Below are 17057 nucleotides of genomic sequence, written 5' to 3'. Positions count from 1 at the left end.
AAATATTTTAAAATTGAATTTCTTAGCACTTCAATCTTAGGGAAAAAAGTGATGTAAGCTTTTTTTATAAGAAGGATTATTATAGAAAGATTAATAAATATATGTTGAACTGAATGGAATTGAAGGGTAGAAAAACAAACACAGCTTTCAGTGAAACTCATCCTTCATTAATTGTGAATTTGTTAAAGGCCTCCAGAGAATGGTTTGGTTAGTGAGGGATTTGAAGAGCATGTGGTTATAGCAGGATTTAAACAGTGGTATAAATGATAAACAAAAGCTTTTAAAAGTATGTGCAGTCTGCTGTGCAAGATACGAAAAAGAAGAATTTGGCAATATATAACTCTAAGCAAAAGATCATTAAAAGTAGATGGGAAAATAATTTACCCTATGAATAAAGCCAAACCTTTAAAAGCCCCAGTCATTTCAAACAAAGCTTTAAAAAATATTTTATTCAATAAAAAATAGTAAATGAATATTCTCACAAACGTATTCAAGGGGTAAGAAATATCAGATTTTCAAACTGGTCCATTTACTGCTTCTACAGAAGTGGAAAAAGAGAATGTAAAATAACTTAAGACAGATTTCATATTTTGTAATATTACTGTCAGAGAGTTAAAGCAGAGATAAAGTGGATATAGTTATGAAAATATTGGACACTTTGAAAATATATTGAAGAAAGTGGATTTATATAATTTATGTCCATAAGTACTAAAGAAATGAAGGTCGTGGAGTCATAACTTATATTTTTTTATATATTCTTGACAAGTCAGATTCTGTTTCAACTGAAGGGAATGAAAATTGAATTATTAACATCATTATTCAAGAAAAGGCCATGAAATATAGTAAGTAATAAGAACAAAAGCAAACTCTTCTTTGATCAGTCTCAGAGTTTCAAAGTTTGAAAGGTAAGGGGCATTTTTCATGGTGAATGATATATGCAGTGAATTTGAAAATTTGGACTACTGTTATTGTAATTGCCGTGATAGACCTTATGCTATTCTGGCCAGTGGTCACTTGGCTTAAAAATGACCACCATTAGGCCAATAACAACATCATCCTATTAAAGCAACTTAAATATTTACCTTCATTTTTTTAAAATTACATTTTGTGATCACTTTTGAAGTGTATTATGATATTAATATTTGACTTTTATTTGTTGAAGGATGGAAAAGAGGTTAAGGCTGATTCTGTCTGCCTTATTCAATGCAAACTAATCTACCTAAAATTATCTGTTGGTTTGCTAGCACAACCTGTCTGTCTGAATACCATATACACAAGTACTCTCTTCTGTGACCTTGAGCCCATCAAGTGAAGACTGAAGTTCCTAGTCTAGAAACAAATTCATGATGATGCTTTGATTCTGGTTTTATATTCCTGGGTTATAGCTATCTACATAGCACCAAAGTGACCATACAAAAAAGTGAAAAGTCCAACCAAACCAGCATTTATTTGGCTTCCTATAGACTCAAAATAGTTTAGTAAACATTAATTCAGCCAACCTTGTGTAGTCTGTAGGCAGAAGATTAAAATTTGGGCTTTGCTGAAGTACTGCAGATGCCTGCACACAACATTTGTCCTTACTTTGTCCCTAGAAATAATCTCTACTAGTCATCAACTGAAAATTACTATTTTGTAAATAATTTAATTTTAACTGCATATCCCTGTTATTTGTCATAAAAAAAGGTTTCATTTTATAAATCTTTAGACAGCTGGAAATGTGGTTTAAAAATGATTTTTTCCAGCAGTGCTTGGGTGGCTTAGTCGGTTAAGCATCTGACTCTTCATTTTGGCTCGGGTCATGATCCCATGCTCATGAGGTCAAGCCCCATGTGGGGCTCGGTGCTGAGCATGGAGCCCGCTTGAGATTCTCTCTCTCTCTCTCTCTCTCTCTCTCTCTGTCTCTCCCCATTTACCTCTCTCTCTCTAAAATAAAAATAATAATAATAATAATTTTTCCATTTCTGAAAACAAACAAAAAAGTCAGTGTAGACTCTCAAGTTGGGCTTGGAAAAAACACTATTTAAAAGTGGCTACTGTTAAACACATTGTATTTATTGATGTTTTAAGAACATATCTAAGTCCATGCAACAAACATAGTCCCATTTTACAGCCAAATAAAGAGACAAAACAAATATTTCACTCAAGGTCACTCAGCAAGTATATGGAAAAAACAAAATTAAAATGCCCAATACTTGATCATCAAATATATGTGCCTCACTTTAAAGAACAGAAGTCATTTTTGAAAAAAAACAAAATATGTTTGTAGAGTGAATCATTTATATTCACCAGAAGACACCACATTATGTAAAGAAATCCCACTTTAAATTGAATACTTCCTGATTCATCTACTTTGCAAACAATTTTTCATTTCTCTGGTTTCCTGGGTTTTCTTACAAAGGAAAATGCTTTCTTTAAGCTTACCCCAGGAAGCCCCATTTTCTATTTGGAGGATAGTGTTCATCATTTAGCAAACCTTTATTGAGGAACAACTGTATCAGACACTGAGTGCTGGGAGCATACGTTTATTATTTTAAAGGAGTTCATAATCTATTAAGTAGACAGGCATATGTGTAACTAACCATTATTCAAGATAATACATTCTATAATTTCTGTCTAGAGAAAAATCAGACAATTCTGCCTGGAGGAAATCTTCATTTATACGGACAGGATCATAGATTAGATGTAGTTGGCAAGGAATGCAAGTACCATCATAAACAAAGGAAATGCTTAAAAAGCCAAAGAGGTACAAAGTACGGAAAATGAGGAAGAATCTGATTTCATTCCTGTATCTTTACTATCTTCTACTGTGCTGCTACTTAGTAGGTCCTCCATGTATGCCAAACGGTTTTAGTGAAAATACTGAACCTCCTAACAAAGCATTTGAACTGAAAATTAAACACAAGACTTAGGAGGTTTTCTGACAACTAACTATATCACCGCTTTTGGTTTATATTAGGTCATACCTATCTCTTCCAGCATGTTTTAAACTCATGCAAAGGGAAGATGATAAAATAAAAACCACAAATTTACTACTAAATGAACCAAAATTCACTCTCTTGCATCAGTTTATAGATATTAACAGTTCCTAAAAATACTTTTTTATTCTAGCATTTCTTATGGTAATTGAGAAAGGGCATTAAACCAGTTTTTTAAATTGCATTATCAAGTTTTATACTAAAAAACAAAAATGTCTATTTTTCAAGGGATTATCTTTTCTGAATGAATGAATGAATGAATGAATGGCTTAGAAACCCATATATAGTCCACAGCATTAGAGTATAAGAAGAATATCCTAAGTAACAGTAGTGTGCTTCGGTAAAAGTCATTCATGAATAGAGAGGGATGAAAATACTCCATCAAAAATCAAGTAATTACGTGATAGCAAGAAAAGATTGGGTAATTTATCCACTTGTTTACTAAATAGAAAATTTAAAAATCTTAATGCCTGGATCAAAGAATATACCTAACTACCCATAGATGCATGGATGGATGGATGGATGGATGGATGGATGGATGGATGAAGGAGTGAATGAGTGTATGGATCAGTGAATGAATGGGTGAATTGATGGGTGTATGAATGGATAACAAACATATGTGTTCCATTAGACTACAGCATCAGAATAGCAAGGAAATGGCAGAAGTTAAGTCAGCTTGTGAAGTTTCTGTCAGTTCCCAAGAACCACTTAATGAGCACCTAAATGTGTCAAACACTGCATTATCTATTGGAGATGCAAAGTGATTGGCCCACTGCTTGTCTTTTAAGAATGTCACATTCCAGTGTGGGAGAGAAACACGGAAACAGAAGAAATTAATATAATGCAGTATGTGTTATAAGAGAGGTATGTGTAATGTACTCTGGGAACTCTGATCCCACCTGAGGAATGTCAGAAAAGACTTTCTAGAGAAGGTGATTTCTGAATAGTTTAAACATAAAGATAAAGGGGGAAATCCAACAGAGATCTCAGCATGTGCAAAAATGCAGAGACATAAAATAGTGCAGTGTGTTTGAGAGAGATTCCAAATAATGTCTAGAGTGTAAATTGAGCAGAGAGTTCAGTAGGTCTATGGATGAACATAGTAAGATCATTAAGGGTGTTGTGTACACTACTTGGAAGTTTTGTCTATTTAACCCTAGACATAGGCTGATTATTAGGCTTCTTATGTAACTCTGAGGTTCGAGGTGCAGAAATAATTGGTTTGAACAGGATTAGCATCAGAAAATGTTATTATATAATATCCAGAAGAGATGATGAGAGCCTGATATAGGACAGTGGTTTTAGCAAGGAGAGAATAGAATCTGTTCAAAAATTATTTAGAAGAAAAATGTATTAGTGCTTGGTTACTGATTAGATTTGAAGGACAAGGAGAGGATCAAACAAGGATGACTCCCACCTCTTTCTGCAGATGGTGGGACACCAACCAAGATAGGGAAAATAACCCAAATGTCTCATCAACTGGTTTGGATTTTATCCTGTTGTTGGGGAAAGGATTCAGTGTTTTGTTCTTTTGTAACAAGGGGAATAATATTACTGTGTATTTTGCAGATATAATTATGTAAGAGCAGAAAAATAAGAATGGAGGTGAGGAGGCATCAAGTGAAGTCTGTGAAATCCCAATCCCTCGCTACAAGTTTCTTGCCATAAGAAAATGGCTACCTGAGTACAAAAGTCTCTCTGCAAGCTGGTGATGAGTTCCAGCAAAATAAGTGTCAAACTTGTGGTATTATTTCAAAAATTATTTTAAGGGGCGTGGGTTTTTTTTTTCTAATTTAAAACAATCAAGCTTCCATTATTCTCTGATTGTTAGAGTGTAAGGAGTTTAAGACTGCTCAGAATATATTTCAAATTCTAATTAATATGCCTGAATATAATGAATTCAGATATTAATTATAATAATCCATAATTAGTTGATTAATTTCCAGATAAAATATAGCAGAAAATCTATGATGCAATTTTGAATAAGATGCTCTTTTTTTTAGAGATGAAGAAAGTGGGGTGCTCTATATTCTCACTATTCATTCAGTCCTTTCCTCCTTGACGTATCTTCAACTTTATCTTGAAATATCGTTTTAAGCTATTGGTCTTTTGCTTTACTCTGGGCTCAAAGTAAAACACCACCAAAGATATAGATCAATGGCTCAAAGTCAAAAACCACACGTACTAATAACAAAGCCTTAATGTGTTAAGTTAAATGATTAATATGTAGCTGAAGTATTAGATTTTAATGATTACCATCTCTCTACTTCACATACATAAAATAACATACACTTATGAATGTAAGCTTTTTTTTTAATTTTTTTAACGTTTATTTATTTTTGAGACAGAGAGAGACAGAGCATGAACAGGGGAGGGGTAGAGAGAGAGGGAGACACAGAATCTGAAACAGGCTCCAGGCTCTGAGCGGTCAGCACAGAGCCCGACGCGAGGCTTGAACTCACAGACCGCAAGATCATGACCTGAGCCGAAGTCGGATGCTTAACCGACTGAGCCCCCCAGGCGCCCCTGAATGTAAGCTTCTAATAAGTATTTGCCAGGTACATACTAGTACATTATACCATATAAGAAGTTATGGAGTCATAGCACAATCATCAAAGCCCTTAATGCCTTGCATTATGTTTGGAGGTATGTGCCTGTCACAGCTCTAAATGGCAAGATCATTTACAGAAAGAGGCAAGGTTTTTGATCCTTCCTTTTATTTTTAATCTTTTTAAATCTATCCATAGTGTCTTAAAGAGTGACTACAGGGGCACCTGGGTGGTTCAGTCTGTTAAGTGTCTGACTTTCAGTTTCTGCTCAGGTCATGATCTCATAGTTTCATGAGTTCGAGCTCTATGTTGGGATCTGCACTGATGGTGCGGAGTCTGCTTGAGATTCTCTCTCTCTCTACCCCTGCCGTACTCATACTGTCTCTGTGTCTCTCAAAATAAATAAATAGATATTAAAAAAAAATTTTAAGTGGCTGGAATATCCATGGATACATAAAAAATTGAGCAAATTGACATGAGGAATTTTTCAGCAGCTTGGAAAACTAGAATTGAAATACACACCTTTATCTTTTATATTTTAAAAGAAATAAACATGAGTTTTCTCACATCCAACATAAAGCTAAGATTTACATAGGGATGGAGTTTTCATAATATATCCACTCAAAAAGGGAGAGAATCGAAAGCTGATGGAAATTAAAGTTTCTGTCCAAAATCCTCATGGAAAGGGGAAAGTTTACTACTTGCCTAATCATTCCTGGGTTACCAGTGGAAAGGAAGAAAATAGAAGTTAACAAAAAGCAGCTCTATTAGTTGAACACTGATTACATGAACATGGCAGTGTCTTGCATTTAGGAGACATGCAAGATTTATTGAATGCATGAATAGATGGATGAATGAATGATTTCCTAAGCATGTTAGTTTCTTATTGCTGCCTTAACAGATTGCCACAAACACAGTGTTTTAAAACAACACGGATTTATTATCTTATAGTTCTGGAGGTCAGAAGTCTAAAATGAATCTTACTGACTTACATCAAGGTGTCAACAGGACTGCATTCTTTTTTCAGAGGCTCTAGGGGAAAGCCTGTTTTCTTGTCTTTTCCAGATTCTAGAGGTTGTCCACATTCCTTCATATATATTCTTCTTCCAAAGTCAAAGCCAGCTATGGCCATTCATGTCTTTCTCATATCACATCACTGACTGTTGTCTCACTCTTCCACATTTAAGTACTCTGTGATAGCATTGGACCCACCCAGATAATCTAGACAACCTCCCTATTTTATAGTTGCTTGGTTAGCAACCATAATTCTGTCTGCTACCTTAATTCCCCTTTGCCATGCAATTCTAATAAATTTATAGATTCTAGGAATAAGGATGTGGACACCAGTGGAAGATCATTATTCTGCCAGTCACATCAGATGATGAAATAATTTCTTTTCTTTACATCAATATTTTCCCTCAAAACCTACCAAACCTCCTTGGATTCTCGAATGTTTGGGTCATGAATTTTTGAGAATACTAACTACTTAAACATTGAATTTTACATTAAATGCTTATAATCCCATATTTCATTGTATAAGAAGTAAAAAATATCATTAAATAAGTCCTGTTTGTTAGACCACATTATTACCAACAATATTACAATATTTTAGAAAACAAATGAGCTGATACACACACACACACACACACACACACACACACACACACATACACACACACACATACACACACAGAAGACTAAAAGATCTTAATGTAGGAGATAAATCCCAATTGCCCAATGGTCAATTAGAGAAGGAATCCATACAGGAAAGAATCAGAAATGCTAGTAAATCTTGAAACAATTGGAGTTAATGACTTTTGGTGTAATAAGTGATTACTCTTTCAATAATACATGTAGGAAACAGTTTCTTTGTTCTTGGACACATGGTTCTGTAAAAGCCAACAAGTAAATGCTTTTTTGTAGTTGTTCCCAGTAAGAATGCATATATTTTAATTTGGCTTTAATTTTGAAATACTAAAAAGAAAACTAAAAGGAAAAACGTGAGGGTTCCTCATGGCTCAGTTGGTTAAGCATCTAACTTGATTTCAGATCAGGTCATAATCTCACCATTCTTGGGATCAAGCCCCATGTCTTCACTGACAGCACAGAGCGTGCCTGGGATTCTCTCTTTCTCCCTCTTTTCTCTGTCTCTGCTCCTCCCCTGTTCATGCTCACTCTTTCTGTCTCTCTCAAAATAAATAAACATTTTTTAAAAAGGGTAAAATGTGGGGGTGCCTGGGTGGCTCAGTTGGTTAAGCATCTGACTCATGATCTCAGCTCAGGTCATGGTCTCACGGTTTGTGAGTTCAAGCCCTATATCAGGCACTGTGCTGGCAGCATGGAGCTTGCTTGGGTTCTGTCTCTCTCTCTCTCTCTCTCTCTCTCTCTCTCAAAATAAGTAAATAAAACTTTAAAAAAGGGAAAAAATGTTTTTCCATGGAGATTTTGCATTTAGGAGAATAGGGTAAAGCTGCTGGGAAGGCGAACCCTCTGATTTTTGCTTTTCTTGACCACATTGGGAGAACATAATTTTCACTTTAGTGCTCCTTGCCTCCTGTAGAACACCCTTATCCTTACTGCTCCCAGTCCAGAGACTTTCACTGTACTGAGAATAATTATGGCTGGAAATGAATGAATTTCAGCCAGTTTTTTATTGATAAATCAGTTGTTAAACCAATTTATGTTTGTGTGATAGTCTTAATGACAAATAATGTCAAATATACACCTTCCTAGGAGTATTTATGTTTTGAAAGGAGCTGCCTATTTAACCCTAAACAATTTATTTCTAATGGTGGAAATTTCACAGTTGATCATGCACATCAAAAGGGCATTACTAGGCAGAAGAGCCTTTCTGTTTGCTGTATAAATCACTAAATCCAGAGCTCCAAATCTTAGGCCTTTGCTGATCATCTGGTCAGGTGTAGTAGCCAATTTTGCATCTTTCTCCCATTGTTTACCTTAGGTAGACTAAATAGAGACTGCAAATGCAACTAGACAAGGCTATTTTGTGCTTTGCTTGCAAATGGCGATGTTATAACTCGTGTTTCAAAGGGAGTTACTGTTGTAAAAAGTGTTTTCAATAGACATCGACTTCTCAAAATAGTCTTGTGATGTATAAAATATTTGTATCAACATTTCATAGGTTAGGAATGTGAAGTTCAGAAAGGTCAAACAATTTACCCAATGACCCACAAAATCAGCAAATAGTTTTTGTATTTTCCTGCATTACGTTAGGGGCTTTATTTATATTCTCATGCCATTGCCACAACAACCTAACAACGCAACCTTGTCTGCTGATTGACTTCTTCATAATGATCATAAATCTGAGCCATCACAGATTGGGAGGTCCCTGTTTGGGCATTTTTCTGCTAAGAGTATACCAACTAATTTTCTTCCCCAACACTCTTTTGCTCATCTAAACATACAAAAATAAACAAAATGCCATCCTTTACTATCACATCTTATGCCTTAGAAGTTTTGAAAAGAGATGATTTTCGTAGTTTTTAAGAATCCATTTAATGGTTCATGCACGTATGGAGTTTGAGCCTCTAATCATGCAGCCAGGTGATCAAACTCTTTTCAATTCATAAACTGTCCACAACATTTACTTATTGCTTTTTATTGTATAAAGGTAACACCTATCGATTTAGCAGGACATTACAATTGTTAGGCAACCACACATGTGAACATACGAGCCTGTGCCCTTACCATTAGGCTTGATTTCAGAAAAGCATTGGGGTGGGGGTTGGAGGAAGACAGAGAGAAAAAGAAAGACTGAAAGGGACAGGGGCATCTTGTATACTCATTTTATAATTGATAATGGCAACTTACCTAGATCCATACCATCAATAAGTCTGTCGTATTAGAAGCGATTCCTGTTGCCAAGTAGAAATTATGGTGCATGTCACCAATCCTCATATTTCATTTATAGCACTTTTTTTGGCTCTTTTCTGGATTTACCTCTTCCTCTACCATTCTTCTCAATTTGAACTACCAAAGTCCTTTGATTTCAGGATTTCTCTTCGATTTCAAAATGAGATTATACACAGATATAAGCTGGCTGTCTTACTACTGATCATCCAGGTAGTGAGGAAAAATCAGACCTGTCCACTTTCCAAGGTAACATCATCTCTCTTGACATTCCTGAAGTTCAAGGATTCATGTAGCTATCCATTCATTAATGCATGCACTCATTCAACATCCTTTATCAAGTATCTATTATGTGCAATACACTGCTAAATAAAAAAAAAATCTTAGGGCTAACCTTAAGGTATAATATTGGAAACAGGAATGTGTTCTACTCTTCTTATCACATCATCTATTAGAAATTTTGCTTATTGGATTTACTTAGAACTAGTGGGGTGTGTACCTATAAGGAGCAAAGCACTTTGGTAAACATCTTACACTGTTTTGCCTTCGTGTTTTTTAAAGGCTTGCAGAGAATTATTCAGCTTTTCTTCAGAACTTGATAGAGCAGAGCAAATTATGAATAGATATTTTGTATTAGAATATATTTACAGATGACCTGAAATACAAACAAATCCCACTGTCCATGCTAACAAGTCTATGCTTTTCACAGTCACTAGGTGGCACCTCTGTGCCATATCCTCTGCTGAAGACTTACACGTCCTTTCCACATACAGAGGGTTCCTGATTTAGGATGAAAAATGAGAAGGTGCTTTCAAATATACTTAGGAAGGGACAAGGTACCCTGCTTTTACTTGCCACCAAGAGCTTTATGTCACTCTATCCCAACGTAGCAGGCTTTGAAGCCTTCATTGACTTAACAATTTTTCAACTTCAGACTGGTGTGAAAACAACATGCATTCAATAGAAACTGTACTTTGAATTTTGAATTTTGATCTTTTCCTGGGCCAGCAATATGCAGTGCAGTACTCGTTTGTGATGCTGGGCAGAAGCAGCCAGCCACAGCTCCCAGTCAGCTACATGATCACGAGGGTAAACAACTGATAAACTTACAACTATTCTGTTTTTCTCCATCAGTACAATATTCAATAAATTACATGAAATATTCAACACTTTATTATAAAATAAGCTTTGTGTTAATGATTTTGCCCAACTATAGGCTAATGTAAGTGTTCTGAGCACATTTAACATTGGCTAGGCTAAGCTATGATGTTCAATAAATTAAGGGCATTAAGTGTATTTTTGACTTAGGATATTTTCAACTTATGTTATTCAGGATGGAAACCCACTGTAAGTCAAGAAATATCTGTATTGATTTGTGTTGGAATTTTACACATTTTTCCCTCCCACAGTAGTATTCACCAAACTATGGTTTGCTCTAACCCCTTGAAAAAGGTTGCTTCTATATACTTAATAGTAATATATTGAAATTGTACATACTCCTAACCATTAAAATACAAAAAATTCAGTCTTGCTGCCTTGCTGCCTTGCTGCCACCCCATCTATTTGTATTTAATATTTCATTTGTTAGGGACTGAGTGGTATAAGATAATCTACTTAAACAATATAGTACAGTGATTAGGAGGCCACTGTTAGTTATCAAAAAATTCCTGAAATCAAGTCAATGACTAGTTTAGGGTTGTAGGCATATCTCAACTCATTTGAGAATACTGATGATTAAGATGTGGCCCCTGTCCTCAATGAATCTCTCATTATCCTGGGAATATAGATTCTATAAAATGGAGTGGTTGGGGTAGATCATCCTAAAGTTTGCTTCCAACTCTTAAATTCTATGACTTTCCTATAAAAAAAGATATAAAAGGTCTATGGGTCTACATCAGCTGTGAAATTGCTTTGGTGTTCCTTATGAGCTTAGTTAAATTGACTGTTTCCCAGTCAGATGGGTACATAGCACTTGTGAATATAGCTTGTTCTGAAATATCTGCATTGAATCCAGGAATTTAGAATGAGCATGATTCAACTCAGACAAATCTCTACCCCAGGTCAGAGACCCTCGAACTAAGCTCAATGAGAAAACAACTCTAAAAATTCCCATATTATCAGGCTATTAATTAAAATTTCCAAGAAGGACAAATCACAACTAACTTGCCCTTCACTGTGGCCAAAGTTCCAAACACGATGGGTCTTGTGCATATGCAAAAATTCCCAGTGGGCTCATCTAACCATCAATGAACCCTTCAAAGCCTGCTACTTTGGGATACAGTGACAGAAAGCTTTTGGTGGCAAGTAACAGCAGGTTATCGTGTCCCTTCCTAAGCATATTTGATAGCACCTTCTCATTTTCTCCACCTGCTCTCCCTAGTTGCCTTTCCCTGTCCCACATATGCCTGTTATACTAAAGAGGAGATATGGAGTAGTTAACTTCATATTTTTCACACAAGGTATCTTTCATAGTAGGCAGTACACAGGAGCCAAATGAAGTGCTACTTCAAGAACTTAGAAATAGATCTGCCTTCCAAGAATAAAGAGCTAAGTCTTAAACATTACCTTGAATAAATAAACAAACAAAACATGTAGTAGGCGTTTGACTTCCTTGTAAACTGCTTATAGATCTTAACATATCTAATTAAAGAATGCAGGGTGCGAATTGGTAGCCTGCCAAAGGAGTCATTGAGACAAACCATTTTTTGTCCCTCTCAGCCCTGATCAGGAGAGATTTCTCTGGCAGACATATGCAAACTGGATCTGCCTACCAGGAAGCCATGAATGCTTGGGGCCAAATCTGATTCCAGGCTTAAGGAGATAGCAATGATAGCTAGGAAGAAGGGCGCATGTCTGAGTGGACAACATTGTGCTGGAAATACAAATCACAGTCACTACCCTTTATTGAGCACTGTGGACACTGCGTTAGATAATTTTAAATACTTTATCTCGCTTAACTTGCATGGCAATCCTAAGAGTGGATATTTTCATCCCAACCTACAGAAGAAACTGAAGCCCTGAGAGCTAATGAGTGAGTGACTGCAGTCAGGATTTATCTGACTCCAAATCCTGTGACCTTAAATATTAAGCCAGTTTCTCAGCTGAGATTCTCACCCATCCTGTTAAAGGCCCACAAATTCTATGAGAATTTTGAAATTTTGTCTTTTCATTTTTTATGATAATCCTTAAAGAATCATTTTTACCAAATATGTTTTAAAAAGATATTTCTTTATGCAGTGAATAATGAACAAGCTTTTTATTTTTTATTTTATTTTATTTTTTAATGATTGATTGATTGATTTTTTTCAATATATGAAATTTATTGTCAAATTGTTTCCATACAACACCCAGTGCTCATCCCAAAAGGTGCCCTCCTCAATACCCATCACCCACCCTCCCCTCCCTCCCACCCCCCATCAACCCTCAGTTTGTTCTCAGTTTTTAACAGTCTCTTATGCTTTGGCTCTCTCCCACTCTAACCTCTTTTTTTTTTTTTTTTCCTACCCCTCCCCATGGGTTTCTGTTAAGTTTCTCAGGATCCACATAAGAGTGAAAACATATGGTATCTGTCTTTCTCTGTATGGCTTATTTCACTTAGCATAACTGATGAATGGATAAAGAAATTGTCGTTTATATACACAATGGAATACTTCGTGGCAATGAGAAAGAATGAAATATGGCCCTTTGTAGCAACGTGGATGAACAAGCTTTTTAAAAACCTGGTTCATGCACATAGTCTTAGGTTCACTAGATCGTAAGATCTCTTTAGAAGGAATTCAGACAGATCTCAGTTTGAAAACACTGTATCAAAATAAACTGCCTAAGACCCTAATTTGAATTGGACTTTATGATTTACCAGCTGTGTGATCTTCAACAGGTTACTTAACTTCCCTGAGCCTCAGTTTCTTCTATTTAATGAAGGCAAAAACACATACCAATTAGGACTTTGGGATATTTTAGGAAGATATCTATAAACTCCATTGTACTTAATAAAGGTAGATAGAGCGGGGGGCCACCTGGGTGTCTCAGTCAGTTAAGCATCGACTTTGGCTCAGGTCATGATCTCCCAGTCTGTGAGTTCGAGCCCCGAGTCGGGCTCTGTGCTGATACTTCAGAGCCTGGAGCCTGCTTTGGATTCTGTGTCTCCCTCTCTCTTTGACCCTTCCCTGCTCACATTCTGTCTCTGTCTCTCAAAAATAAGCATTAAAAACATTAAATATATATATATTTTAAAAAATAAACAAATAAAGGTAGATAGAGTGTTAATTTTGGCTTGCCTTCAGGAGAAAAATGCTGATGAATGAGAGTTTTTATTATACATTTAGGAACTGGCATATCTTCTTTAGCTTATTCTGAATTTATGTAGCAAGAGTCCCTCTCCTAATCTTATCAACTGAAAACAGGGAAAATAAGTTTCTTGTTTCCGAAGAGTGAGAGAGCCAGGATCTAAGTATTGGCAGATTTGCCAAGATAATAATCACTCTGTGTGCTTTTCCTCATAGCTCATTTTTGGGGGGAGGTGAAGGTGGGGACAGGTTTCTGTATCAGTCAGACAGAGCATAGGTAAAGTAAATGTGTCTAGGTAACACAAAGAAATGTCCCAGACTTTAACTTTTTGAGTTATTATATGAAGTCTTACTACTTACAAGGTAATAAAACTGATTTCTACAAGATTCACCTGAATTCAGCCTTTCTAAGTTATATGTACAATTGTATCCATAACTCTTCTATAAGAGAAATTATTTAATCTTTCATCTTTATTAGTGTATTATATGGTATTTTTTGCCCATGTGTTATATAGCAAAACTATTAGTTTCTTCATAATCATAGTCTCCAATGCATCTTATTCTTAGAGCATATTTTAGTAACACAGTTTTTAAAATGTTCTTAGTATTTGTTACTTTCCAAATACTGCTTAATTTAGGATATACCATACATAGTTTTTCTGGGATCAGATATTACACAAATTAGGTTTTCATGGTTGCATATAGTGCACTCAAACAAAATACCACAACATTTAAAACATTGGAAAACAGAATATTAAAAAGTACAGGTTATTTTTCCTTAAATACAATCCAGTTATCACAAATAATGTTTTCATTTTGACTTTTATTTAGTAAAGCATTATGTTAAATATGTTTCTATCAATATAATTTATATTGTGTGCAGGAGGGGGGCAGTGAGAAGTGTTTTTACATTTAATATTTCGAAGAGAAAACATTTCATCTCATTAAAGATTTCTTTTAATGTAGTTGACAGTTATTTTAAAAACATAACACTCGATTCTATAAAACAGAAGAAATACTTCTATTTTGAAAGGATAATGTTGGTTTTGGTTTGAAAATAAACAATAGTAGTACTTCAATTAAGCAAGATATTATGGAGTTCTTCATGCATCAGACCTTATCATTTACTTGTATCTAGAATTCCAGTTATTCCCGCTTTTAACACATTTCCAATGAATCCACCTGTTTGCAGAATATAATTATACTATAGATATTATAACATGAAACCTACACTGGATGCATTCTTTGAGGTTTTTGGTTTTGTCTTTTTTTTTTCTATAATCCTGACTTAGAATTTAGCCAATTTAAGTTTGGATATAAAGGAAGAAAAATATGCTTTATTATGTGTTCACACTACAAGGCCATTCACATCAGTTAGATTTAATATTGGCTCTGTGTATCTTTGACCGATCATCTCAGCACAAACACAAATGCTGATACTTTGTGACCCTAAGAATATTAATGAAAGGATATATCTCTCTTTGATTCAGCTTATCTCAACACAGCCAGAAAAGTATTCCTATCAGATGATTTATTTTACAACATCCTGCCATTGATCTACATGGAATCAATAAATAAAAATAATGCTTCAACTCTGTGGAACTTCTGTGGAAGTCTCTGGGCTCTTGGAAGCTAAACTCTTTCCATTCTGTTTAGTCGAGACTCTGATGAACAATTAAATGTAATATGATGTGTAATAGTGAAACAAAGGCTTTTGGGGAAAAAGGGGGCTTTGTATACTTGACCACAAATGCTAGTCTTATGCCATACTTTGAGACAAAATAGTTCTGTTGGTCAAATAGATTTGATGATTCTGCATACTACACCATTGTCTTGAAGATTCAAGTTAAACATTAAACACAATAGAGATTCTGCAATGAAGAAACCTGGTAAATTGTTTAATTCGGGATTTCCTAAACTTACCTAAGCATGAAATACCACTCCTTTTTTATTAACCAACACTCAGCTTTGCAGAGCATATTATGCAGAGCATGCTGTCAATTGCAGTTAAGATGCCTGAAAAGCAGTCAAAAGGCTCTGTCTTCATTTTGTTCCTTCTTCTCAAGTCACACTCCAAAAGCTCTCTGTAGCCTGGATCTGCAAAGTCATCAAGCCAATTCTAGAAGTCAGCCCTCGACTTGTGAGCATTTTAACATTGTTTTAGGCCACGGGAGTTTAACTGACTAAATTATGCCTTAGGAGACATTTCACAGCCTGAGAGAATTATATGTACACTCAATGTTACTGCCTTCAGGTCTGAGTGTGTCTTTATTTTCCAAAAGATTTGGCATCTGGCCAAATAATCATAAGGCATATCTAATTATATTTTCAAATTTACAATAAACCTGAAGGTTAAATAGAATAACTTCTAATTCATTGTTGATTATTTCAGTGCATTTTGCCTTCTTAGCAGTCAATAGAACCCTATACACATAGCACAATGCTGATCAATGTTTACCTTTTGAATATATAAATAAGTAATTAATGTTTTATTTTAACAAAAGATTTTTGTGCAATTTACAATAACTATAATAAACTCTACTGAAGGCAGATATATAAATAGTCCTTATATTTTTTTCCTTCTTCTCATGCCATTTCTTATTATTTATATTTTCATAAACCTGGTCTTTTCACTATCACATTGTATAGTTTGATTTTCTTTGACATGTCACCAGGGAGTGGACATTTTTGTATCAATACAGAATCATTGGTGTTGTGTGTGTGTGTGTGTGTGTGTGTGTGTGTGTGTGTTTTATAGGGTCCATGGAGATAACCTACTCTTCATTTTATAGACAGATAAACTAAGATTTGTCAGGCTAAAAGAATTTTCTAAAGTTACACAGCTCTTAGAAGCAGAGTCAGGTGATAAAACCTAGGATTAATGTTTCTCAATTCAGGGTAAATCTATTTCATAATGCAGAAAACTGAGGGTTGAGACTTTCAGCAATATTCCAGATTATGCCTCAAATGATGGTAAAAATCATATTGAAAATATTTACTTTGTGGTAAAGTTAAAATTCATTATATTCATTGAATCACCATGAATGTGTCACAAATGATATCTTAATTTTAAAGAAAATACGCCATCATTGTTTTAAAGATATAAGTCAATTATGTAGACAAGCCAAGTGATTGAAAAGTCACATCTTTATTGGATCACAACTTATTTTTATAAGGATTCTAGTACAAAAGAATGTGTGTGCACATACTAGGGCATGTGCGTATAGAATAAATAGATAATAATAAATATGGGGGCCAATAATAAATACATGGAAAAGCTGGTATTCACTCGGTATCATTCACATACTACTGCCAGTCTTACTATGGAGTCAGACATAAAATTTTTTGTGACAATTTAAAAATACCATGTAACAGTC

General features: G+C 35.0%; 1 protein-coding gene across 4 annotated transcripts in view; it reads left to right on the top strand.

The window, feature by feature from the left end:
- The window catches only part of NEGR1 (neuronal growth regulator 1), an 836662-nt gene that overhangs the window by 730376 nt on the left and 89229 nt on the right, over positions 1-17057 (top strand). The window contains exon 8 of one of the 4 annotated variants that reach the window (XM_042997576.1): positions 771-829. The exons of the other annotated variants lie outside the window; for them this stretch is intronic. Coding sequence (XP_042853510.1) covers positions 771-802 — 32 coding nt within the window. The 3' untranslated portion in view covers positions 803-829. Of the gene's footprint in view, positions 1-770; positions 830-17057 lie in introns of those variants that run through there. 4 annotated transcript variants of the gene reach the window in all.

This window comes from Panthera tigris, chromosome C1 (genome assembly GCF_018350195.1).
Source record: "Panthera tigris isolate Pti1 chromosome C1, P.tigris_Pti1_mat1.1, whole genome shotgun sequence".
NCBI lineage: Eukaryota > Metazoa > Chordata > Mammalia > Carnivora > Felidae > Panthera > Panthera tigris.
The sequence above is the reverse complement of the archived record's forward strand: the minus strand, read 5'-3'. Positions and strand labels throughout refer to the sequence as shown.